The sequence below is a fragment of the Cuculus canorus genome, chromosome 2, assembly GCF_017976375.1.
Source record: "Cuculus canorus isolate bCucCan1 chromosome 2, bCucCan1.pri, whole genome shotgun sequence".
Lineage (NCBI taxonomy): Eukaryota > Metazoa > Chordata > Aves > Cuculiformes > Cuculidae > Cuculus > Cuculus canorus.
Window position 1 is genome coordinate 117,912,620 of NC_071402.1, and position 27,167 is coordinate 117,939,786.

Below are 27,167 nucleotides of genomic sequence, written 5' to 3' on the forward strand. Positions count from 1 at the left end.
AGTCATTGTTTGCAATCAAGAATTTGTGTTAAAAGGTTTGAGGGGGTGGTTTGCTAATTTTTTTTCCCTCACAACGAAGGATATTTGCAAATCATATCATGCCCGGTGACTGGCATCTCATTATGATGACCTTCACCTCATGTCTGCAAAACTCTGCCACATTTTTTCTGCCAACTTAAACCAAAAAGTCACCCATGCCTGTGAGTACGAGAAGGACCCACAAAGCCTGAGCCAAGACACTCACGCTGTCATCAGAGGTACAATCATGCAAGAGAACCAGTTCCTTTGGGTAACTCACCTTTCCCATATTTCTCTCTCGCCTTCCTCCTCCCTCCCTATCTGATTCAATCCCGTGCTGAAAGGTAATACCATAAAATCCATCTTTTGTTAGCCAGCAGGAGAGCAGCAGTAAACAAATTGAGGACAATAGCACCAGGCATATGGAAAACACTTCAGTTTTACTGAACTACCACATGCAAATCTTTGCCAACAAGAATTCCTGAGTGTTAGAAAAGCCAACCCATATCATGCTTGCTTGTTGTCGAAACAAGCATCCATTTTTGTGGAATGGAAGATCACTTTAGGAGCTCTTAAATGACCGGAAATGATTGTTTTTAAAAGGTGACACTTTAGGCTGGAAAAGTACTAAAAAAGACAGGTTAGGGAACAGCTTGACACTGTCAAGTAGTAGGCCAATAATGACCTCACACATTCCACTTCCAGCAACAGAATCACAGAATCACTTAAGTTGGAAAAGACCTTTAAAGTCATGGAGTCCAACTGTTAACCTAACACTGCCAAGTCCACCACTAAAACATGTTCCTTAACACCACATCTACTTTTCTTTGAAATAGTCTTTCACATCACGGAGACTCTTGGTTGTTTGGCAGATCCCAGCGGAACCCCCATTTCCAGCTGTGGCACCTCCTAGCCTCTTCGTCCCTGCCCACAGCACTTCATGGTGGCTCCTCTCACAACAACATGCCACTGATGAGCAATGATGACCACATGTCCTCTGTCAACGACTGTTCATGGAGCCACGGGCAACAGTCTAGATGGATGACAACGGTAGGTGCCTGAGGTTGGACTTCCCAATGAGGCTATGGCATGGTATCAGAAGCATCAGCAGGACCAGAGAAATCATCCCTCCCCTGTAATCAGCATTGGTGAGGTCACACCTCAAATACTATGTCCAGTTTGGGGGAGCCTTATTACAAAAAGGACATTGAGGCGCTGGAGCGTGTCCAGAGAAGGGTAACAATGATGGTGAAAGGACTGGAGAACAAGTCTTATGAGTACCGGCTGAGGGAACTGGGGTTGTTTAGCCTAGAAAAAAGGAGGCTGAGGGGATACCTTATTGCTGTCTACACCTACCTGAAATGAGGCTGTAGGGAGGAGGGTGCTGGTCTCTTGTCCCAAGTAACAAGTTATAGGATGAGAGGAAATGGCCTCAATTTGTACCAGGTGAGGTTCAGATTAGATATTGGGAAAAAATTGCTTCACAGAAAGGGTTATCAGGCACTGGAATAGGTTACCCAGGGAAGTGGTTGAGTCATCATCCTGTCTTTAAAAGACAGGTAGATGAGATGCTCGGAAATACAGTTTAATAGTGGACAGTTACAGTTCAGCTCAATGATCTCAAAGGTCTTTTCCAACCCAACTATTCTACCATTCTATGGTTTCCTGTGGGTTTTTTTCCAAAGAACAGACGGTTCAGTTTGGTTTCTTAGCCACACTGCAAGCAGACATGGTCCCAGGCTTCTGTGTGTATAAAAGTCTGGGAGATCAGGAGATAGCTTTGGAGTAGTCCCGTGTTGCCCTCTAAGAGGGGCCCTTCCCTAGCGCTGGGGATCCACCACACCCCCCAGGACGGGGTCCCCCACACTGGCCTTGCCCCCCCTCACTGTGCTGCTGCCCACGCTGTGAAGCACCTGTCCCACTCCTACAGCGGAGGCAGCTGCGGGAGGTCTGGGTGTCCCACTCCCAATCCCACGCTGGGGGCAGCTGCGGGAGGACTGGGTGCCCTGCTCCTGCCCTGGGGGCAGTTGATGGAGGGCTGGGTGTCCGGTTCTTTGAGGCAGCTGCAGGAGGGCTGGGTGCCCCACTCCTGCTCCCACACCAGGGGCAGCTGTGGGACAACTGGGTGTCCTGCTCCCACGCCAGGGGCAGCTGTGGGACAACTGGGTGTCCTGCTCCCATGCTAGGGGCAGCTGTGGGACAACTGGGTGTCCTGCTCCCACACCAGGGGCAGCTGTGGGAGGGCTGGGTGCCCCACTCCAGTGCCAGGGGCAGCTGCAGAATTGTTGGCTGCCCTGCTCCCAATCCCACATTGGGTGCAGTTGCGGGAGAGCTGGGTGCCCCACTCCCACTGTGGGGGCAGGTGCAGGGGAGGTGGGTGTCCTGCTCCTAATCCCATGCTGGGAGCAGCTTCGGGAGGGCTGTTTGCCCCAATCCCACACTAGGGGCAGCTGTAGGAGGGCTTTTTGCCCTGCTCTCACCCATGGATCAGCTCAGGGAGGGCTCTTTGCCCCACTCCCACCCATGGATCAGGTGCAGGGGGGCTCTTTGCCCCAATCCCACCCATGGATCAGCTGTGGGACGGTTCTTTGCCCCAATCCCACCCATGGATCAGCTGTGGGATGGCTCTTTGCCCCAATCCCACCCATGGATCAGCTGCGGGACGGTTCTTTGCCCCATTTCCACGCATGGATCAGCTGCGGGAGGGCTCTTTGCCCCACTCCCATCCATGGATCAACTGCGGGAGGGCTCTTTGCCCCAATCCCACCCATGGATCAGCTGGAGGAGGGCTCTGCCCCAATCCCACCCATGGATCAGCTGCGGGAGGGCTCTTTGCCCCAATCCCACCCATGGATCAGCTGCTGGAGGGCTCTTTGCCCCAATCCCACCCATGGATCAGCTGCTGGAGGGCTCTTTGCCCCGCTTCCACGCATGGATCAGCTGCGGGAGGCCTCTTTGCCCCGTTTCCACGCATGGATCAGCTGCGGGAGGGCTCTTGGCCCCGCTCCCACCCATGGATCAGCTGCGGGAGGGCTCTTGGCCCCGCTCCCACCCATGGATCAGCTGCGGGAGGGCTCTTGGCCCCGTTTCCACGCATGGATCAGCTGCGGGAGGGCTCTTGGCCCCGCTCCCGCGCCGAGCGCAGCTGCGGGAGGGCTGTCGGGACTCCGGGCGGGCAGCCCCGCAGCGGTGCCGCCTCTCTCTGCGCCGGGACCACCCAAAGCACCGCCTTTCCCACCTCCTCCTTCCCTTCCCCCGCCCCTGCCGGGCTCGGCGCCGGCCGGAGCGCGGGTACCCCGCGATGGAGCCGCCGGGGCAGCCCCAGGAGCCGCCGCGCCCGCGCTCGCACACGGTCACCACCACCAGCAGCTCCTTCACCGCCAACCTTTCGGGCAGCTCCAGCACCCTCGCCTACGACAGGGAGTTCCTGAGGACCGTGCCCGGGCTCCTCATGGTGACCGAGATCGTGAGTGACCGCGGGGAAGCGGCGGCATAGGGGAGCGAGGAGGGGCCGGGGGGGTTTGGGGTGCCATTCGTGGCAAAAAAAAATGTGGAATATCTTTGATTTCAGCTAACGTAAAGTTTCATCTAAGTACCTGTATTTACAGAATGTCCTTCTGATACCGTATTCTCTTTAAAACAGTACTTTTTCCACACACCGCTCGTTCTTTGGAGGTGATAACATCTTGTGAGAAGTATGGTCTGTGCGGAACTATGTGTTCTTCTGTGAGCACCTCTGTTTGCAGCCTTTCTCTGTCTCGAATGCAAGGTCAGGCAGAGCTGGAGCCAGCTCCAAATTAACAGGAGTTTTGGCTATGGCAAAGTTTCCTAATAACATTGAAATTAGACCTTGGAAAGTAATCAAACGTGCATAAGATTTCTGGGAGAACCTATACATATTCACCTGGGTGGGAAATATGTTCTGTAACAGGCTCTTATCTCACTGCACATGACTGATGGAGATTGCTCCCTCGGGTTGCCCAGCCCTGATAAAGGATGCTTGCTTTCTAAAACGAGTCTTAGAGAGTTTATTTGCTGGCATTTTTCAGGATCACACAGTTCATCACCCTGTGTGCCTTCCATGGGTCTGTACCGGCAGGTGAAGCAGCAGGAAGGGATGGCTTGGAAAGAAGAGCAGCTCCCCCTTGGAAGCTATCGACACATGCCAAAGTGATACAGGGCACACGTGGTTCATTTACTTCTCTCATGGGATTTGCAGTATTGTCAGCTCTCGTAGCAGAAAAATTAGCTTTGGCACACCGGGAACTGATTTTTGGAGGCATTTCTTTAACTACAGTGGTTGTATAGGTTTATCATAGAATAGTTTGGGTTGGAAGGGACCTTAAACCCCCTCCAGTTCCATCCCACCTGCCATGGGCAGGGACACCTCCCTCCAGATCAGGCTGCCCAAGGCCCTATCCAACTCGGCCCTTGGAACACCTCCAGGGATGGAGCATCCACAACTTCCCTGGCAACCTGTGCCAGTGCCTCACCACCCTCATCGTGAAGAGTTTCTTCCTAATGTCTGATCTAAATCTTCTAATTTAAAGCCATTGTACTTCATAGTGCACACATGACCATAACATGAAAGGTAATTATGCAGCTTATCTTTATTTTGTAGGTCAATAAAGTCATTTCCTTATGCTCTTAGCAAGTAGGTATGTCTGTGCAGAGCAGAGCAGGGTATAAGCTAACACCTCTTGGGTTTAGTGGTGAGGGTTTTTTTTTGCAGGTATTTGATAAGGTGTAAACAAAATAGTGCGTTTAAGTCTGCTCATCTGCACTGTATTTAAGTTGGGGCAAACAGCCCTAAGTTCCTTTTTTCTTGTATTACGTTTTGCTTGTGCTGTAAGGATTAACTTATCTGACTAGATTAATTTTCAAGGCTTGAAAACATTGTGCTTCACCAAAGCAGTGGAATGACTGTTGGCTTTGCTAACTTCAAAGTGAAAATAACCAAGCGAAGCTTGAGGCTTACATGAGCTGGCAATGTGAGCTTGCAGCCCAGAAGGCCAAACATATCCTGGGCTGCGTCAGACGAAGTGTGACCAGCGGGTTGAGAGACATGAACAACCCCCTCTACTCTGCTCTCGTGAGACCTCACCTGGAGTACCACGTTCAGTTCTGGAGACCTCAGGACAGGAAGGACCTGGATCTGTTAGAGTGAGTCTAGTGGAGTGCCATGGAGATGATCAGAGGGCTGGTGCCCCTCCCCTATGAGGACAGGCTGAGAGTTGGGGTTATTCAGCCTTGTGAAGAGAACGGTCCAGGCAGACCTTAGAGCAGCCTTCCAGTACTTAAAGGGGACCTACAGGAAAGATTGGGAGGGGCTCTTTATCAGGGAGTGCAGTGACAGGAGGAGGGGTAACAGTTTTAAGCTGAAAGAGGAGATTTAAATGAGGAAGAAATTTTTTACTGTGAGGGTGCTGAGGCACTGAAACGGGCTGCCCAGGGATGAATGCCCCATCCCTGGAGGTGTTCAAAGCCAGGTTGGATGAGGGTTTGAGCAACCTGGTCTAGTGGAAAGTGTCTCCCTTCATGGCAGGGGGTTTGGAACTGGTTGGTCTTTAAGGTCCCTTCTGACCCAAACTATTCTAAGTTTCTATGACCTCTGGCAGGAACAGTGCCGTTGGGTTGGAGAGAGGATGTGCATTGAGATGCCAGCTGATGATGTGGGCGAGTAGTGGTGAGGATGTAAAGTCAGAGCCCACTACCAGCTGGTACCTCATATGCCGGCATGATTGGTAGTTCTGGCGATCTTTAGTAGACAGGTGATTGTAGGCTTGATTCATTTGTTAAATACAGGGCATGCTTCACTGCCAGTGTTGCGGTAGATCTGTGAATAAAGAAGTCAGTTTGTGAAAGAAAAGCTGCTTTATTTTCCATTCTTTTTCAGTTACTAATTACAACAGAATTATGAACCTTTCTTGTACTTTATTTGAAGAGTGATCTCACTGTTAGAGAGGTGCCTAAGGCATTTCCCAAGCCCTGTTGGAATGTTGTATATTCAGCCTGACTTCGGATACCGCATTAGCTGCAGTTGCATTGAGCTACATGGCCACAGGGCACGGACAGGCTCTTGCTGACTCTTTGTTGGAAGTGTGCTTTCTAGTTGTGTTGACAGGTGATGATATTTGTGTAGCTCACCTTTCTAAACAGAGCGATGGTGGTTTTTAGTAGGACTTTGTTTTCTGTCAGCCATTTCTGATTCCTACAATAATTATAAAATCATTCTTCAGACACCATTTTGAGATGCTAGAGTCCATTAATATTGACATTTAGAGCTAGCTTTGCTTTAAGTTTCACAAGCACTTGAGAACACATTTACCAGCTTCAGAAAGAACCTCAGTGCTACCTGACTTTGTAGGCTAATTTGGACATGTGTCTGCACTACAGACTTCCATAGATATGTATTTTTATTGATCAACAGTGTGAAGATGTGAAGTACCTGGCCAACTCAAAGGAGCCAACAGAAGTCTCTAACGTAGATGAACTTATACTGGTTTGTGATGATGTACTCAAGAGAATGGAGTACAATGTTTAAGATGAAGTTGAAAACATTAAGGCAAGCCCTACAGCAGTAGAGTATTGGTAGATAGTGTCCTTGAGGAAATACTTCTGGCTCTTAACTGCACTCATTTTCGAGCTGGTAGAGTAGCTGTTCTTTATACATATGTGTCTATATATGTTTGGCATTGGGTTTTGGTCAGACCTTTCCTACTAGTTCTGTATTTTCTTTTTTTTTTTTTTTTCCCTGAGAGAAAATATATTTTAAGAGAGCATGACTAACTTTACACAAGATCACTATTTCAAAATTGACTGTGCATATTCAGCAGAAGTGGAGTTGTGTGCCCTAAATCAGTCATCATGCCTGTTCTGATCATCCTTTGTGGATATGAGTTGTGGCTTGCCTGCACTGATTGGCCATTCAGGATATTTCTGACCCTCAGTACTGATCCCCCAGCTCACAGCATGATCCTTCTGCTAAGGATTTGCAAACCTCTGACTGATGTCTGAATTATGTGTCTGTATTTCAGTCTCAAGGGTTTGCAGCCTATAAGACAACTTTCAGTGTAAGCACCAAGCTCTGAATTGTGGCCGCTGTGTTTCAGAGCATGCCTTTGCTTCTGCTGCCCCTGCCCTGGAGACACCTGCAAGATGGACAGGGGAAGAGGACTGGTTTTAGTAATATCTATTATCACTGTAGCTACTCATCTGCCAGACTCCGTGTTCATTGGGACACGATGTTAAAGCTAAACTAGGGTTGTTAGACAACAGCGATGAGTGTTCTGAGGGTTTGCACTGTGAGGCTGCATAAAAATTTGATTATTCACGCTGTCAGTCAGCGAACTGCATGTGACCAAGGAGGAGTGCAGTCTGTGACTCCTGGCTTTGAAACTGTAGCTCCCTTCTCTGTACAGGCAAAGGGCAAATCTGTGTTATTCTTCAACCAAAGACAATGGAAAAGCTCAAAGTTACCGCATAAACTAAACCTTTCAGTCCCTTAAATCAAGGACCTGGATTGGGTTTTGCTTTTATCTCCCTAATTTGGATGCTGTGAAGATGAATTAATTGCTGTGTGGATTTCTACATGTGCTAGTAACCAGCCTGCCTCTGTGCTGAGGCTGTGGTTTAGTGGCACAGAAAATTCAGCTTAACATCTCCTCCTAAAAGATTCTTTGCAGTGCTACAAAACACTGGTCAGCTATTAACTCAGTCTGCAGTTTCCAATTTGTTCAAAATGAGTTAGCTTTATAAAGATGGGTTTTGTAACGGATCAGGTATTTTCTGTCCTTTACGTAGCTGCTTTAAAGCCTTTAAATCTGCAATGAGGTAGACTGTGCATATTCGGAAGTAATGGAGTCACGTACCCAAACCTGGTTCAGCCTAATTTTGTAAAGCCATTTGATCTAGCACTGCACACGTCTACTATGAACGAACACAGAACTGCAGTGTGAAATGCAGGCTAAATTATCTGGTGCTGACAGATTTCCATTGCCTTCTACATTTGCCTCTGTGACCAGAGAGCATGCAAGGTTTCCTGCCACTTACTGGGAAACAACTGGGGTCAGTTTATTTCAGTCCAAAGAGCAAAATAGAAAATACCACTGGATTTCTGACGGAGGCCTTTGGGAACTGGCATATAAGACAGCTTTGGTGTGTGGAAACTTATCTAAATTACTTATAAAAAGAAGTGATGAATCTTACAGAACAGGTCAGGGGCTTCTGCCTCGGGAGATGTGGATTTACTGACCTTAGTTGGCCAGTGACTACTGACAATGAATTAATCTGTGTCTCTGTCTTCTCCAAATGACTTCTCTGTTCATAGAATATGGATATAAATCTTTGTAAGGCACTCTGAGGTCTGTTGGCGAAAAGTAGTATGTAAGGCATAAACAACGTTATATAAAGTCTTTAATCCAGGTGTTGGTCACCTGAGTTGACACTGTAGTAAAAATATCTCCTATAGAAGATAATTGATGCTTATTCCTATAGTGTGCACATACAGACACACACCCTGGAGGATTTTTATTTTCAAAAGAAGCAAGTGTAGCAATTTCCAGAGGTGTCTTCTGAGTGGGTTTTTTTTCTGTACAATGATGGTCTAGAAAGACTATATATTTGTCTTTCTCGGAATTTTATGGCCAAGATAAATGGTGGCTAGTGATACCTTCTCAGAGCTTTAAATCAGCTTCTCAAGTCGAGCATTATGGATCACTTTGCAGAGGTGGAGAGTTTTGTGGTTGCTATGGAGATACTTATAAAAATATTTACTTTCTAGCAGAATGGCATTGATTACTTCAGATTGTTGCCTCACACCAGTATGTTGCTAGATACAGTCTCTCATAAAACTTTCCCTACTAATTTTAACGCTTGTGACAACCATTTATCTTTAATAAAACCACATACTACATAGTTTGGAAAGGTTTGGGAAGTTATGCTGCTGCTGCAAGTAAAAGCTTGTGATGGTATAAATTTTAGTATATAGTAATTACAGTTGTATTTCTTTGTGCATGCAGATTATTCTTTGAGTGAAATGCCCAGAATAAGATATGTATTTGAAATAGAAGCCTGAGAGGAGGTTATTTACATTATTGGCACCACATAGAATTAGAGTTTGAAATTACATTTATGGACAATAAAAATAGTTTTGATCATTATTTCATTATTCTTCAAACGTGAGACCTTTGAAGGCTTAATTGAGAAAAGAAATATTGTTGAATTTATTTAGTCTGGTAGAGTGGTGAGCCAGAAAAAAAGTAAATAGATGCTGAAAGTTATGGCAGATTTAAGAGGTTACCAAAACCAGAACAACTGAACATGTTGAAATATTTTTTCAATAGGCTTTCTCCCCAACTTTTTTTTGTAGAAGAGGTGCATCAAAATCTACAGATATTCAGGTCTTGAATTAAGTTAGCAATAAAATCATATAAATGTTAATAAAAACAGAAATAATACAATTGGACCATCTACTTATGACAAAGCTAAAAGACGAAAATTGTATTTAATTTTTTAAATCTCTCCTTGCATTTAGCTTTTTGTTTTAGTCTTATGCCCTCTCTGACTGCAGGTCAGAGTTTTGTGTATAGATCCCATACTCCTCCTGCACCCACAGTTCTTGAAGAGCCCTCAGAAACACAGAAGGAGTTTCACAAGGCCCCCTTCCTCACCTGAGTAGCAGCAAGACTTTTTCTTCTAACAGGAGCTGTAGATATTTTTTTTCTGTTTGTGTTTTTTTTCTGATAATGTGATTTTCACTCCAGTTGTAGCAATTCTTCTTGCATGAAGTTGACAACACTGAGGCACCTTCTGATGTGTTAAAGGAGTGCTTTGCCTAGAGGAGATATATGTAAGCATGGTCTTAAAACAATTCACTTTGAATTACTGAGTGAAAAGAAGTATTCTGTACTAGTCAGTCACTTCACATAGTAGCTTCATCTTCCTGGGCATGAGTGAAAAAAACCACATAATGCAAAGCACATACTCTCCTTTTCTCTTGATCAGACAAAACTCATCGAAGTCAAGTTTCACTTCTCTCTTTTTTAGGTGCCATTGTTCTTCGTGTAACTGTCCTTCTTGTAGTGGATACATGCATCTATATGATTTTCATCTTCCTCTGGGATTATATTGTTGTTTAAAGTTCTGTTTCCTTAAAGGTCGTTGGTTTCCTGGACAAGATCAGGGTGTTTCCTTGGGAAGAGAGAACTGTTTAGGTGACACAAGAAAACAGAAGCTTTGGGAAATATTGGCTGGAATATGCTCCAAGTGCAGATAGAAAAAGTATTAGGACTGACATGGCAAGAGGGTGAAAATGACTCTCAGACTAAAAGCAAATATTTTACAAAAGGTCAAAAATGCAAAATATTCTCAATACCTCAAGGTTAAGGTGGAATATGTATGAAATGTCATTATCTCTTCATGAGAAGAGTGCTTTAAAGACATACTTAAACATCAATGTTGTTCTTAGGTGGATAGTGAATATAATTCCTTCTGCCTGCCCCCTCCTCAACCCTAGAAAACAATTTCTTTCTATTATACCTACAAAAATTCTTATGTAACGCATAGCTAGTTTTAAATAATATTTTTAGCCTCCGGTAGCCTGTGTCTATATGTTGGTGAAATATGCAGTTCTCCTATTATTCTTAATGGAATAGATACAACTTCCTAGGTTGTTAGCTCTAGCGTGATGCTGTGGCTGGGTGTGTGACTCATGAGAATGAGTGCTGAGGCTAAAACTATCATAGTCTGAGGACAAAGGTTGAGGATATAGTTGGAAAGAGATAGGAGTGCATCCCTGAAAACTTCCTTTTCCTAGCTATGCCAGCTGATTCAATATAGATCATTATGGAAGCTATGGAAGACATTTGGTGGTTGGTTGGTTTGTTTCATTTGGGTTTTTTGTGTTGGTTTGGTTGTTATTGTTTCCCCCAGAAGTCCCACATCTCTGTGTAATTGAACTATGGGAACTGAATTGCTTGTAAAGGCAGTCGTATTGTCAGATACAGCAAATGATGGAAATACTTAATGCTGCATTTTGTCCTGAGATGAACACAAATCCTGAACTTGGCCGTGTCTTTTTAATCTGTGATTGTTGGTTTGTTGGATTTTTTCCTCCCATCATATTACACTGTTTTTTTCGTCTTTCTACGCTGGGATTCCGCCCTTCTCCTTGTAATGATTTATTACATACTGTTAAGATCTCAAATTAGAGGATCTTAAAGTTGTGTATGCCTATCTAAAAAAAAACCAAACATTTTCCGTGCCAGGTATGATGAAGAGGTGCATATGCTGGCAGTGTAGTAAGAACGTGAGCAGGGGAAGGATGAAGACAAAAAGGTTGATTGACTATGACTCACACAGAACTCTTACAAAATCATAAATGGTCCTCAAGTTTCTGATTTTGAATCTTAACCATTAACCAAGTGTTTCTTGCACAGCAAGAGGAGATGCCTTTCACTCCCTGCCCTAGGATGCTGCATACCTGGGGAGCCTGCAGATTATCTGCTCTGTCCTGTGTCCCGCATTGACTGCGTAGCAGCAACAGGCAGGATTAGAACAGTGGTGGCTCAAGGATTCTTCTTAAAAATGGAATTCTCAAACCCACAGAAAAATTCTCTTAGGGATGCTGAGCCCTTCTGAATAGAAAGCATAGAGGGAATTACAATGTACTGCTCTTGTTGTTCAGCTTGCTGTTCTTTCCTCTTCTCTCCTGGGAATAATAGCAAGATGATAGAGTCGGTTTCTAACGTCTCTGCTTTTACGCATGTAGAGATATATATGTATGTATTTTTTAGCTTGGTTTTTCTTTTGGATAAAGTACATACTGTAACAGTGTGATATTTCTGCACTGGCTCCTTTTCAAATTCCAGGAAAGCAGTAGAAAGTCAGTCCTCGCAGAGAGGACCAAGCCCTCTTTTTTAGGGTCAAATAGCAAATACATTTTAACATCCATCAAACCTTTGGCAAGGTAGTTCTGCTCATGTGGCCTGAGACTGTTCCCTTGGAAGCCGCTGGCACAGCTTCACCTGCCTCTGAAGGGCAGCTCAGGTGTAAAACTGGTAGAACTCCAGTGAAGAGAGACTGAGTAAGGAAATAATCAAGTCACTGCTTTCTGTAGTAGCTAGGTCTGGCCTAAGGAAGGTTTGGTGTTAAGCTTATGTTAGTGAACTGGAAGAGGCTGGGGTCTTGGTTCCACGTTCATTAATACTGGATCCAGGCTTTGCCAGGTCACTTTGCTACACAGACTTGGATCAAACCTGGGTGTGACTGAGGTTTTGCCAAGTTAGAGCACAATATTGAGTATTTACACTGTTCACTTTTGCAAGGTGTGGGTCTGCAGATGATGATGATGCAACTACAAATTCACTGAGACAAAATTCTTCAAAGCAAAATAAAAACAATTTCAACAAATTTGGATCACTAGAGGGATGCTGTCCCAGCAGTTTGTTCTGCACAGCTAAAATGTTTTTGGGCCAATATTAGATGAGCTCAAACCATATTTTGTAGAACTGAGGTGAACTAAGTAAGCAAGGTAACAATCAGGAAGATGTTGTTAGTCTTTGCTTATATCATAATTTAGTTACAAGGAGTAAATATATTGAAAAAAGCTAAGTAGGACTGGGAAGAGGCCATATGGGGAAAGCAGCTTCTCTGATCACACTCGGGTAATTGCTGCTTGTGTTTAGCTGATGGCCTGATGTGCACAGCTTGAAAGGAAACCTGTCAAGAAGCTCTGCTTCATATCTGAAAACAAGACTGGTTTGTATCATCAGCTTTAAATGTGGCTGCTATGTCCAGGCCTGGATTTAAATATATCAAAGCTGACACTGTTTCACAAAGGTTCCATTTATTTAGCTGTAGGCTGTACAGCTGCTAACAGGGTTCCTTCCCCCCGCCCCCCCATTTGTGTATGTACACGGTGATAACATTAAAGAATCCCTTTAATATATATTTTAGCATTTGTTGTCTTCGTTCAACAGTAGTGCTCTTCCCCAGGCTGTAGCTGCTGCAGCAGGTAATAGCTGAATGTGGCAGCGCAGTTTTGAAAGGAGTGTGAGGAACTGTAGGAGGAGTGTAAAAAACGGAGACACAAAGTGTTGCAGGCAGGAATTAAGCATTTACAGGCAGGGGAACAGGCGAAAAAAAGCCTCCAACAAAAGGAAATCCTCTGCGATCTATCTTTAAAATGACACTTCAACTGATAAAATCAGCTTTGGTTGTCTCCAACTGGAAACAGCCACCGTAGGGCAGACTCTGAAAAGGATCAGGTGAGGGTGAACCTGTGGTTCACTGCCTGCTGCTACTGCTGTAGATTGGAAAGCATAAACAAATACATAATTGTCCTTTACAGGATCAGAGCACAACTGTGATGCATGCTGGGGAGGCTGGTGCTTTTATTCAGTCCTTAGAGAGGAAAAAAACACCTGAAAATTACAGCATCTGCATTGATTTGTTTTTGATTTAATTTCTGAACCATGATGTAGCTTGCTGCCAGTAATATCACATGCTGTTTCAAAGCTAATTGCTTCCTTGGAAAATCTGATTTTTTGTCTTCTGCTTGCACTACAGTGTTCCTATAGGATGCTAGATAAGGCAAGTAAGCCTGGAATTTCAGCGTGCTTGCTTTTATCTTTGTTTTCAGGATCTGCAAATTCGGGTCTGAGGTGCAAAAGAAATGATTATTCGCAGTTGTAGCTGAAGTCAGTAGGAGCTATGTTCTGAAGAGGCACAATGTTAAGTGGTGTGGGGAAAGAGTTTTCTGGTGACACTTAGCAGGAATTTTGACCTTAATTTTAGTGCACTGTCTGTGCAATTGGGATATCATACTTCTTTATCTCACCAAGATGTGTTTAATAGTTTACCAGTGACCTGTGAGAGAACTGGGATAACAAAGCATTTCCAAACAGCCCAACATGGATACAACACCCTGAGTTGCAGGCTGGGAACAAGTCTACAGGTTTCACAAGCAAACAAGGAGAAAGCAAAATAGTGGAAAGGCGTTAATTCTGAAGAAGGCTCTCTGTTCTGTTGCTGCATGCAGGTGGTGGTGTGGAGAGGGGGAGAGTATGTGCTAGTGTCAATACTGACTATACAATAATGTTTACTTAACTAATGACATAAATAAGGTATGTGAAGAACTTGCATACTTAATGGAAAGTATTTCAACATATGTTTATGCTTGTCTATCTCCTGGACACTCTTGTGCCTCTTTGTCATAAGTCCTATCTTTCCAGCTCTTTTAGTTGTGGAAGTTTTTTTGTCCTTTCATTCCTTCAAGCCTTCCTTGCTCACCAGCTCAGGGCAACTTGCAGGCAGCCTGTTTTTGCACAGTCTTAATCCAGACTGCTCTTCTTCAGGCTTGACACAGATAATCAACATAGAAGAAGAAGAATTTGGCAAAATGGAGTCTTTGGAGATGAAAGTGTGAGGCAACGGAAAGAACAGGCTCTGCTCAGTATAAGATATTCATCTTTAATGGTTTCAGAAAACTGTAGATGGACAAAATGATGAAAAATACTGTAGTGTTTCAGAAGACTATTTGAAATATTATAGTAATACAGTGATTTAGGTGCTTTTGGGGTGAATATTGTGATACGCCAGGTTCTTATATTGCAGCAGGTGCTTTCTTTTAAATAAACAAACGCTTTTGTCTGATCCATAGGCATAGAGCACGTTGGACGGACTTGGTTTTTTGTCAAACCTACCACTGTCTAGTCATGACCGCAATGAAAGACTTTGGAAAAAGGCTGAAAAGTTCCGTAGGAGAAATTTGAAATACACGGAAAAACAGGATCTTGGGATTTGTGATTTATATTTCAAAGCTTCACCATTTGTGTAAGCCCTGTTCATTGGACTGTGTGATTCAGTTACAACAGTTATTTACTATGATGGATTGCCAGTTGGCCTCTACAATGAAAATATTTCTCCTTCCCTGTGGTATTACTAAGTTGTAGCACAGTACAAATAAATACATTATTTGTGTTCTTCTTTTCTTCTCCAAATACACAAGAGTTTGGCTAATATCAGAGACTGGTTGCTATATAAAATTCCTACTGGACAGAAAGATAGTTATTGAGAAACTACTGTATTTAGTTTCAGAAAACCATAATCCTTATTTTACTGCTTTGAGTGGATTCTTGCATTAATGACAGTTGACTTTAAAAGGCAGTGTGTGCAAGAGGAAAGTAATGACCTACTTGAAGAGATGGCTTCTCTTGTGATGTGTTTTTTGTTTGAGTTACAACATCCATCTGAAGATATAGAAGACCAGTTTAGAACATATTACACAGGCTGAAAGAACTATAATTTAATAATGGGACTTACTAGAACTGGAATAATTATAAATGGGGAAAATTCTTTAAATATACCAAATGAAGCAATGAAGATGCAATTAGTAACATAAAAAATTGTTTGTCTTCTCAGGAAAGAGGGTAGAAATATTAGCCAAGACAATAAAGTTTCTAAACATTTTGTTCAAACCTGCATTTTCTTTTAGACTTCGGCAATCTTGAAACATGAGCAGACACTTGTACAAGAAATTGACATTCTCTTTATGCAGTAACAGAGGACTATCTGGGAAATGTTTGCCTGAAGTAAATAAGTCAAGATAATGTGTTAAAGGTGAGATGGGGTCTCTTAGAGTGTTTTACAAAGTGAAGTTAAAATTAAACAGAGTACATAGCAACAAATGAAATGGAATTCTCTAAGCTTGGTTACATCTAATTTTCACTTTCTTATTAAGTTTAACAGTGGAATGCTAGCCTCAAAAAAAACCCCAAAACCCAAACCAACCTCCATCTGAAGTAGTTTTCACTTTAAAACCCAAGATTATTTCAAAATGCCTCTTCAATTTAGATCTCAATTAAATAAAAAAAAAGGTAGAGAAGTGCATTTTAAAAGAATGCATAATTTTGACTCATGATGTAAGATTTACATAGACGGTGTACACAAACCAGAAGATAAAACCGAGAAGAGGTGCAAATAGAGCCCAGAGGAGATGATAGGAATGAAATCAGACTAAGATTTCATGTACACAAACAGTATTGTTATGAAGAGATGGTTATAATGAATCGGGTTTTGATACTGTAAAACCTGTTGCAAATTGCCCATTGACTTCGGTCATCCCGACATATCCGCACATGAAATAAAAAGAACAAGAAAGTCTTCCTACTGAGAAGGCTGTGCACGCTAATTGGCACTTATATTGTTCGTCAGGCTCTTAAAGATCAGCAGGTCCTTTCCGATAGTCGTTTCCTATCCACTTGTTTGCCTTTGGTAAAGGGGTGGTTCTGTTGTTCCTTCCGCTCAGTGCTAAAGAAAAGTGTATGCCCAGATACTTTCCCCATTTGTTTCATTTGCCAGCTCTGAGGATTAGACTAATAAAAGACATTACCTCCCGTAAGACCTTTCCTCTCCAATACCCCTATGTGGATGGAGTACTTGCTGTCAAATTAGACTGAGATTAGGAGGACCGTAATTAACACTTTTTTTTTTTTGTGTTGACCTACTGTGCTAAAAGTGACTTTGGTAAAATTAAAAGCACAGTTAACCCGCTTGTTACCAAGATTCCCCTCAATGTGCTACCAGTTTGTTTACCAGTTTCATGCGTGCAGTTTCTCTGGCTTGAACAGAGTAGCTGATAGATGATAAAATGGGGAGCTGTGTAGACCCATTCCTCAAGCATACCCTTTTATAAAACAAATATCTAATTTACATATTTCTATAAAGTTCCCTGTAGTCATGTATCCCACAGTACAAGTAGATATCTTATTTCGTGATATTGCATTAGCCATTTTGTTACACCCACATTGTGGTAACTTCATGATACTGTTAAATCCTAGATGTCAAAACAACTCAACGTCACAAATGTCAATCTAAACATGTTCTTCAGTCCAACAAATGAGTCTGTCCTATGGCTGTCCTGCCTTATCACTAGATTACTAAATGACATATGCTGTCTCCTGCATCAAAGGCAAATTGCTGTGCATGCTGTGTTCTTCCTTTTCACTTTGTGTGAACTAGAAAAGCTCCCACCTAGTCATGTCTTTCAGTGACCTAATTCCTTTCTGCTTTCTTGGTTTTACTTGCTAAGACCTGTGATATTGTTGGCAGTAAGAAGTTATGTTACAAGTCTCCGTGTTTGAGTGCAGTTCATGATAGCAAGCTTGAGTTTTCACTGTGTGTTGATTTGAGCATTTTGATGCAGGAATAGTTGGTAGCTTGAAGAAAGGGGTTCCTGCAAAATACTGCTTTTGCAGTCGTATTGTTTGAGTCCTCTAAAGAATTTTGCCTATTTGATTTTAATTTTCCCTCTTTGATTTGAAACTAGTCATATCATGCTTTGGAGGGAAAAAAATGTACTAAATATCTCTGACTGAACGCAGACTTTTTAAACAAAAAGCCGCCAAAGACAGACTTCCCTTCCCCCCTCAGTGGGAAAACAGGAACTTCTGAGCGGGAGGTAAATAGCTGAAATACTGAACAAAGAGTATTTGAACAAAGACTGGTAACACCTCTTAATTCTAGCTGCCCTATTGTCATTCTAGGAAAGAAAATACTGGGCAGAAGCAAGCTGTGATCCAAATCTGAGGAAGGAGAAAGGGAAGAGGTGTGGAAGTTAGCCAAGTAAATATAACTTAGTTGGTCGTGTATATTGTGGATGGTGTAATATAAACAGAACTACAGGAAAAGGCTTGGGTTTTTCAGAAGAACCACTTGGGTGAGAAGGGCCCCTGCTGCTAGAGCAGAGCATGCCCTCAGCCTGTAGCGCTCATCTCCTTGGCTTTTGTTACCTTACCTAGAGCTCTCCTCCTTATAACTTCTGGGTGTTTGCTGCATCACTTGCCGCTAATGAATCGCAGCTCAGATGCAGATAGCCTTCAACAAAGTTGGTCACTGCATTTTTGGATGTTGGTACTGCCAGCTGCCTGCTCAATCAGGTTGTGGCCGCCTTCACTGAACCAGCAACTGACTCGGTCACGGTTCCTGTCACCTTAAACCATACTGAACTGTGACCCGAGCGCTGCACAGGCAGTTGACTGGTAAGCAGTTGTAGATTTGGTGCTGAAGGCTGATGAGGTCGGTGCTGAAGGCTGATGAGGTCACTGCTGTCTAAGTTATCTGCCTTACTCCTTTGTCAGTGGCTAATGGTGTGGTAGTCTTGTCCTCTCTTTTCACAGTTTAGTCTATGCCTATGCATGAGACTGTGCCCTTAGACAGAGCTGGTATCCTGATCTGCTGACTCACCTTCTGTAATGCAGGGGGTGGCAAGAGGTTAGGGGGGATGGAGAGCAAGCAGTGCTTATATTTTAGACCAATATTTTGATCTCATGCTGAGAATATTTGTCCAAATCTTAAGACAGAATGCTAGCCTGTGCCGGGACTGTGGGACACTTTAAGTAAGGGCCCTGTTGCACTAGGACAACAGATGATGGTTTTAAAGTAAAAGAGGGTAGATTTGGCCTAGATCTAAGGAAGAATTATTTTTTTTATAGTGAGGTTGGTAAAAAGCTTGCATGGAGAGGTGGTAGATGCCCCATCCCTGGAAACGTTCAAGGTTAGGTTGGATGGGGCTCTGAGCAACCTGATTGGGTTGAAGATGTCCCTCCTTATTGCACGGGAGGTTGGACTAGATGACCTTCAATGGTCCCTTCCAACACAAACTATTTGATGATTCTATGGTATGTTTGGAGGTGATACCAGTTTTCAGGCTAACAACATGCTTGTCTCCCAGAGGAAAGAGGAGCTAGGGGAATGTGTGGGAATTGCCTTTCCACTAGGAAGTGTAATTGCTTTAACACTTCTCATTCGAGCATGGGATATTCACTAATCTGTAGTAATCTCTGTAGTCTGCAACAGTTCTGACATCTGTGAACTGTATTGGAAAATCAGCTTTAGAGAGAGAAATGAAATTGAGTATGGTTGAAAACCCAAAATCTATCAACTGTGTTGTGGGGACAGCAAAGCATAAGTGCATGCAGTGCGAGCAGCTTAGAAGGACTTGTTCCTGCTTGTTTCTTGATTTTTTTTCTATGTTTATGTATTAGTACGGTAGGCAAACACAGAAGTTCTGATTTCAGGCTGGTAGCTCTTAAATGCAGGCAGCTGAAAAGGTCTCTATGCCTTGCTGTTCAGTGCATTCACAGTCCAGTATACGGTGATAACCGAGGCCAGTGGTTTGTTTACCTCAGACACACAGAGCAGTGGAGCGCAGTCATTCAGGAGCAGCTTTGTATGCAGTCATCCTTGCAGGGCAGCAGCCTCTGGCAGAAAAGCCGAGCAGACATCTGAGGGATGTTAAATAGTTTCTGGTCACTTATTTAAATCTGAATAAACCAATGTCTTCAGGTCCTGAAATATTGTTTCTTGATTAGAGACTTTTTTTTTCCTTGTACTGGAAAGCTGACAGTCGGAGCCAGTTGTTCTGTTCTATGTTTACACAAGACCCATTGAAGCAGTTGGAGGGCATTATACCCTGCCTCACACACAGGAATACATACTGAATTTATGACTTTGGTAGTTTGAATTTCAAGTGTTGGGTATCCCATGGAGCTTTTGACTTTGTTCTCTTCTGTTGCATGCACCACTTGAGTATTTATTATGGAGAGCAGATAGGCTGTGGGATGTCCTTCAGGCTTGTGGACTTTTTTTTCTTCAGAACCTTAAAAATTTAGCTATGAAGCACTGTAACAAAGACTTCTCTGAAAGCATGATTGAACTGCAGTGTCTTTTTGCATGCTTGTCCCACTAATTGTCTTCCTTTGGCATTAATACTTTCACTTCCATAGAATTCTTCATCTTAAAGTTGCTTTTGTACCCTTAACTTCTCTGCAAGCATTAATTATGAGACAGTAGTAACATTTAAATAGTTTTCTATTAAAAGCTTAATCCTGGATTTGCGTTGGTCCCGATTCCTTGAAGATAAATACTTTCTTCTACTACCATGAAAAGAAAAAAAGAGAAAGATAAAAACGAGAGGAGCATAGCTTTTTGTCAGGAGCAATGTTAGTGTTTATGATTATCTCTTGTTCAGTTGTGTTTTGTCAACAATTTTAAATACAGCTCTTAGTACAAAGTTATCTTTGATATATCAGTGACAGACAGGAGTTTTCAGAGAAGGACATGATTGGAAACTGACCTTAGACAAATTCAGATGAGAAGCAAGGCTGAGGGTTTTTTTTTAACAGTGAGAGTAAAAGGCATTATGGCAGCTTATTTAGAGACAAGATGAATCTTACCATTGCAGTGTCTGTGCCAAGATGTCATCTCTTTCCACAAAGCATGTTGTATATTGTAATCTTTATACCATTGCCCGCTTGGCCAAAATGAGCCTTTCTGACACAAAACCTCCAGAAAAGCATGTGCAAATGTTAAATACTTATAGGCATGCTGTTTGTTCTTGTTAATGCAAATGTATTCAGGAAGGAAAACAATTTTGCCAGAGAAGGGAAAAGATTTTTCAGTGAGGCACTTCCACAACATGTGGATCAATTTTTGTAAAATCCTTAATAGTCACCTAAAAACATGGATAATGGTTCCTCGGGTTGGACTTTTATATTTGGGACTCAATATAGAAATATTCAAGAGAAAGAATAAGCTTCTAAATAGGCAGAAAACAACAAATCTGAATGCAGACTTATTTTCTTATGTCTTCTGTTTGTCAGGCAAGGAGAAGTGGAACAACTTCTGGCAGCCAGAGGGTTTTATTTCACAGCAAACAAAAATTCTGTGTTTAAATGGATGTAGAATGCATCAATAGCCTTTCTTAGCAAATACTGTCTTTGATTTTTACATTGCATCATATCTGGCTTTATGACTGTGTATCTTAACTACAGGGCAAAATAAAAGTTATTCCCAAACAAGTAGTAAGCTTTCTATATTAATGTAACAGCTAAGATTTGTGAAACAATGCTGTGTCCGCTAATTATAGGCATCTCTTTTTACATGGCCTAACAGGAAGATGGAGGAGTAAAAATAGCAACAAAGAGCCAGTGACATTATTAATAAAGCAGCTGTATACAGCATTGTTTTCTTGAAGAACGTAGACACCAGTTAAACAAAGTGGACTACATAAATAATCAGTCATAATTCATAAGTAACCATTGTTAGGAATTCTCTTTTAAAAATAGTTCAGCTTATTAACGTACAAACGATGGCAGAATGACTTCTTTTGTGGGTGTGTGCATTTTACATGTACAGATGCACCAAATGTTAAAAGTAACTTACAGAAATCATTGCCATTTATTGAGAAGCTGGTATTTTTGTACCCTCTGGAACTGTATCCCTCCAGGGAAGATGAGAGAAAGGAAGACAGAGTGCTATAAAACTTCTTTCAAAGGAAAAGTTTGTGTGTAGGTAGAAGAGGCAAGATCAAGGTAGAAGAACACGTAGAAAACTCAAACATCTTTTCACTCATAGGAATTTATAAGAATAAAAGAGCAAGCCCTTCCTACCATCATGTTCCATTAAGAAACAATGGTAGATGTAGTAATAAAAGTAGTAATAAATAGACACAGTAGGGTCAGACACATGCAGCCAGAAACATATGTCCCTGTGTCTTCTGACTTCAGAATCCACTTCTGAGCTTTTCCACTTTAAATAACAAAAAAAAAGTAAGAAGTGATTACAGAGTTAGAGATTAGTGAAACTAGTAGTCTTCTTTTTCTAATTGTTCTGTGCAGTGGGAATCATTTCCTCACAATGCACTTCAAAAGTGTCAAAGACAGCCATGCATTCAGTGTATACAGTAAGATAAACCTATGCACTCACAGTCTGTATGTGTGCTTTATAAAGGAGCAATCTTACTTGGAGCACAAGGGCTATACCATGGTCTTTACCTCCAGAGATGCATCTCTACTACTTGACTTGAAAGCCTGTGTCCCTTCTCAGAAAAACTCCAGTATATTTGTGAACCAGTCACCACATTTGCACAATCAAAAGGTAGTATGTTAACCTTGTCATTTGCCCCACCCAAGAAATGCCCCCCTAAACTGGGAGGGGACAGACCCTATCCCACGGTTAAACTACAGCTGCACTCTTGAAACCCTTTCTGCCTGGAGAAGAGATATGAAAGAGATACGGGATATCATCCAGAGGGACCTGGACAGGCTGGAGAAGTAAACCTGTGAGAACCTCATGAGGTTCAACAAGGCCAAGTGTAAGGCCCTGCACCTGGGTCAGGGCAATCCCCGTTTTTAGTACACGATGGGGGATGACATGCTTGAGAGCAGCCCTGCAGAGAAGGACTTGGGGGTGCTGGTCAATGAGAAGCTTGACATGAGCCGGCAATGTGCGCTCCCAGCCCAGAAGGCCAACTGTGCCCTGGGCTGCATCAAAAGAAGTGTGGCCAGCAGGGCGAGGGAAGTGACTCTGCCCCTCTATTCCTCTCTTGTGAGACCTCATCTGGAATACTGTGTCCAGTTCTGGAATCCTCAACATAAGAAGGATATGGGGCTGTTGGAACGGGTCCAGAGGAGGGCTACAAAGATGATCAGAGGACTGGAGCACCTCCCGTATGAGGACAGGTTGAGAGAGTTGGGGTTGTTCAGCCTGGAGAAGAGAAGGCTCAGAGTAGACCTTATAGCGACATTCCAGTACTTGAAGGGGGCCTACAGGAAAGCTGGAGAGGGGCTATTCATAAAGGCTTGTGGGGGTAGGACCAGGGGGAATGGGTATAAACTGGAGAGGGGCAAATTTAGACTGGACATTAGGAAGAATTTCTTCCCCATGAGAGCGGTGAGACACTGGCACAGGTTGCCCGGGGAGGTTGTGGATGCCCTATCCCTGGACATGTTCAAGGCCAGGTTGGATGGGGCCTTGGGCAGCCTCATTTGGTGGGATGTCCCTGCCCATGGCAGGGGATTGGAGCTGGATGATCTTTAAGGTCCCTTCCAACCGTTACTATACTATGATACTATGAAATTTATAATCTGTAGAAATTCTTGTTAAGTCTAAGGAGAGGAAGTTTATTCCTTTATCCAAACCTCGGCTTCAGATGTCAAAATAAGAATTCAGAAAGCTTACCAGTTTATTTTAATTTTTTTCAATTTAAATTGCAGCAAAGAAGCACTGCAAGCCCTTTTAAGTCCTTCCATCAAGTAGCTGTTGTTCCCTAGTAATATGAGCTCTCAAATTTGCACATAATTTTGTAGTATGAAGATCTTTTAAAATTGAAATAAATGAAATCATACAACACTGCATCAATTTGATAATAGGACATATCAGAAATCAATTTAATTAATTACTATTGCATCTCACGTGGGTCATATAGGACGTGGTTTTGCTTCTGTACTGACTGTTTAAGGACAGGACTGTTTAAAGGACCAACTTGTGAGTGTTACTTCTCAAAGAAACCAGCTACGACTTTACTCAGAGCTCCAAAATGCATTAGTATTTTAATGTTAAAAAAAACCTCAAACCCCTTGTAGTTTCACTTGTCTTGATGATTTATAACCAAAGTTCTAAAACAAAAAAATGATCAAGTTATGGAATTTATGTGCTGCTTTTAAAAGTGAAGGTGTTTGTACCAAATCTTCAATTTTTTTTCCCAATCCCCCTACCTCTAGAGGCTGCACAAAAGCAACTGCTAGGAAACAAAGAAATATGTATTCTGTGCCTTGTGTGTCTCAGTGCGACTATTTTGCTTTGTCATTGTCTGCTTTAATATTCATGCTCAAAAGCAGCATTAAGTGACAATTTCCTCAGAAAGTAACTGAAAAGGGGGATTATTTTGTGTTTGGACCTAACATGCTCGTACTTTACATTTTCCCTTCTCTGCTGCTGAAGAGCAAAGTGTAGCAGGAATTCTAGTGAGTAATTCCCAGCTCCATGATATCATGGTGTTTGCCATAGTGCTTCTCCCAACAGTATGAGGAAACTGTGGAGAGGGGAAATTTGAAATCAACAACGTTGCTGCATGATAGCAAGTTGTTTCTTTTTGGGAAATGCTAGGGGTGGGAGTGATTCCTGCCACAACCAGGCCTTGCTGAAGTGGAAGGAAAAGGGAGCAGCGGCATTCCTTTTATTCGTATGCCTTGTGATTGCTGGATAAGAGGCCATGCAGTCTCTTTGCTTTGAGGTCACATTTTGAGACTAAGTGCTGTGGAGGTCATTGCCTTCCAGCTGCTCACCAAGTGCCCTTATGGAGCAAGTGCTTTTTAGAACAGGCGGTTTGACTTTGGTGGTGTTTTGTGCCACCCCTTTTTATTTTTACATTAAACTATGGCCCCAGTGGAGCCACTGATAGTAGTAACCCGTGCGTTCCCGATCAGCTTAAGCAGCTCTGAGACTGGTTGCCGGTCTTCATCCTGACTGACCTGGGATGGGCCCATGGCACTGTCCTTGTGTTAGGTGATAGAACACTAATGGGCAAAGATGAGGCTGTGTCCTCTGCTGTGGCTATGTAGATAAAATGATAGCTAGCACTGTGTTAGCACAGACGTGTACGTTAATATACATGTAGTGCATAGAAATGTATATAAATATATATATAAATGTCTCTATGTGTGCAGATCTGCAGGCAAAGCATGAGCATTAAGTTAGAATTTACAGGCATTGGTAAAACAGTAGTGCATTCCTGAATGCAACCCTCAAAAACCTTAAAGCGTTTAATGTGGAAAGTGCCCTGGGACAAGGACCAATCTTTATGCTCTGTACTCATTTGAATGACCTGTTAATCATCAACCACTGCTCTGCCGAGAAGATAGATTTTATGATGGTATAATTCAAGCTGGTTTCTTCACCAATGCTTGAGATTATTCCTTGTAATTCTGCTTTAGAAACAAAAAGGTATATTGATGTGGCACGTAGTCATCCCATCCTATTCTGTTAACACTTTTGTAGCTTCCAGTACTTAGTTGCCAGGGTTTCCTGCAGGAAAGTAAAGCAAATTAAAACCAGAAGCTAGTAAGAGTGGTTGTAATGCATCTGGTCAGTGGTCTGTTTAATCTGATATTCAGTCTCTGATAATGACTGATACTGAAAACTTAGGGAGGAATGTAAGAAGGAAAGCATATGGCAAGATCCTTCTCTGCTATAGGTTGCATCTTGACTGTTGTGTATATAGATATTATATACAGACGGGGCTGACCTGTCTTCTGGTAGTGTGTATGATGTTTCTTACGGCAACGAATTCTGTAATTTGGTTATGCGTTGTTTTTTTTTCTTGTTCTTGATTTCTTTTAATACTGCTTCCTTCTGTTTTTCAACTTTCTGCCTGATAATTTAGCTGGATGCTTCTTGTGTTGCAAGTCCTAACCCAGTCCGTGTTCCTTTCTTTATGCCACTTGCCACTCTGCAGACTTCCTTTACACCCTCCTTCATTCATCGGTAGAAAATCTGACTCATGTTTTTTCCAACCTTAACATTATTTTCTTTCAGGAGCCATTCTCTGCATAATCCAACTGAATAATTTCAGAAATGGGAGAAAGGAATGAACCGAACATATTCAATGCATGGGTACACCATTGATTTATAAAGCACTGTGATATCTTCTGTTTAGTGGAGCTTTTTATTATTTCATTCCTTTCCTAACAGTTCTAGTCTTCCATTGTGATGTTTTTGATCACATGGAACGAAATTTATAACCCAAGCTGAGTCTTATTTCTTCTTTACCTTCTGAATATCCACTGCCCTACCTCTAGGGCTTTTTTTTCAGTCAAAACTTCCTGAGAAACTGTAAGAAATAAACTCTTTTATAGTGATTTCACAATTTTGATGGTAGATGGGACATCCATGTGTTCCAGAAAATATCTCTTGATCTTTTAATTAAAGCTACCTCCTTTCAGTCTGTGTTACTGGTATTAGCTCAGGTCTCACACATTCCACACATATTTCTCAGGTGAAGCAGCGTTGTAATACATGGCTGGGATGGACAGCACAGTTTCCTCACTCTCTCCTACCCCTGAGTTGTTTTTCTTAGCTGTCAGCAGCAGTGAGCCAGAGCACCGTATCGTAGCAGTCTTCTCATGGATGAACTGCGGTGTGGTCAGAGGAGTCAATAGTGGAGACTAGAGAAGGAGTATCTTTGTGACTTATTCTCTTTAATAGGCGGTAGGCTTATTAAGGTAGCATAAAGCTAAGGGTTGCTACTGCATTTTGCTCGGATACTGTTGTCTTCATGCCTAGGCAGTACTGAAGTATTGCAATATCCGTTCTGATCAGAAAAATAAGTTTCCTGTTTGCATGCCAGACATTAACTACCCCCCTTTCTCTGCTCTTCCCAATGAGACTTTATAGTTTCTTGGGTACTCCTGCAAGTTGGTTCTGTCTCTTGGTATGAATCCATTTGTAAGTGCAAGCAATACGCTTATTTACGCATGCCGTGGCCAGTTCAGTACATCCTCGCTGTATGGGTGATCTGGATAACGAGTGTTACAGTCTGAACATCAGGACTAGCCCTTCTTTACTGGCTCAAGCATGGGTAGAGCTGATCCCCGTTTTTAAGGCAAAGATGCTCTTGGACTCTTTCCTGGGGAACTGAAGTAGGTGTAGGAGGACTTCCTGCTCCACGGAGCTGTGTGAAAGGCACTGGAGGTCTGTCAGCGTTGAATGGCTTGGTCTGAATTCTCACTCCAGAGCCGCTGCGTTCTCTATTGAATGAATGTGCCAGCAGGCCTTGACCCATTTCAAGCCTGGGTCAGGAGTTTTTTTCTGTGTCTTGTAATAGGATTTAGGCTAAACTCTTGAGTAAGAGTTCAATCTTCAGTGAAGGTGTGTTTCTGGAAACAAGTATCACATCCTACTTCCAGCAGTTTTCTTTCTTAGCAAATTAATCATGGAAAACAACTCTGTGGTGTAGTTCTCTCAAGCGATAGTTTTGCAAGTAATTCGAGCCCTTGCATTTGGTCTGGGGAGTGAGGAGTGCTTCCTGGTGCTGCCATGGAGCCAAGAGCATGACAGAAAGTTTGAAGACTTGTGGGAGGATTCAGTGCTGAAACTGGTTGCTTGAAAGTAATTTAAAAGGTATTATTCCAATTTTCAGAAATTCTGTGAAAGTAGAAGAGACTGAATTTTGTGGTTTTATTACAAATACAAATGTTTTCAAAGGTAGAAGGGGCGATTCTGTAGCTGCTAATCAGTTTGACACTAAGACTTGTACTGTGCAAATGATGAAATAACTCATTAATGTGTCCATTGTAACCACTGGCATG

General features: G+C 42.6%; 1 protein-coding gene across 1 annotated transcript in view; it reads left to right on the forward strand.

Annotated features, from left to right (window-relative positions):
- Positions 1–3,132: 3,132 nt before the first annotated feature.
- CMTM8 (CKLF like MARVEL transmembrane domain containing 8) overlaps positions 3,133–27,167 on the forward strand; it is a 41,174-nt gene continuing 17,139 nt past the window's right edge. Inside the window, exon 1 of the mRNA XM_009570379.2 lies at positions 3,133–3,484. Coding sequence (XP_009568674.2) covers positions 3,320–3,484 — 165 coding nt within the window. The 5' untranslated portion in view covers positions 3,133–3,319. The remainder of the gene's footprint in view (positions 3,485–27,167) is intronic.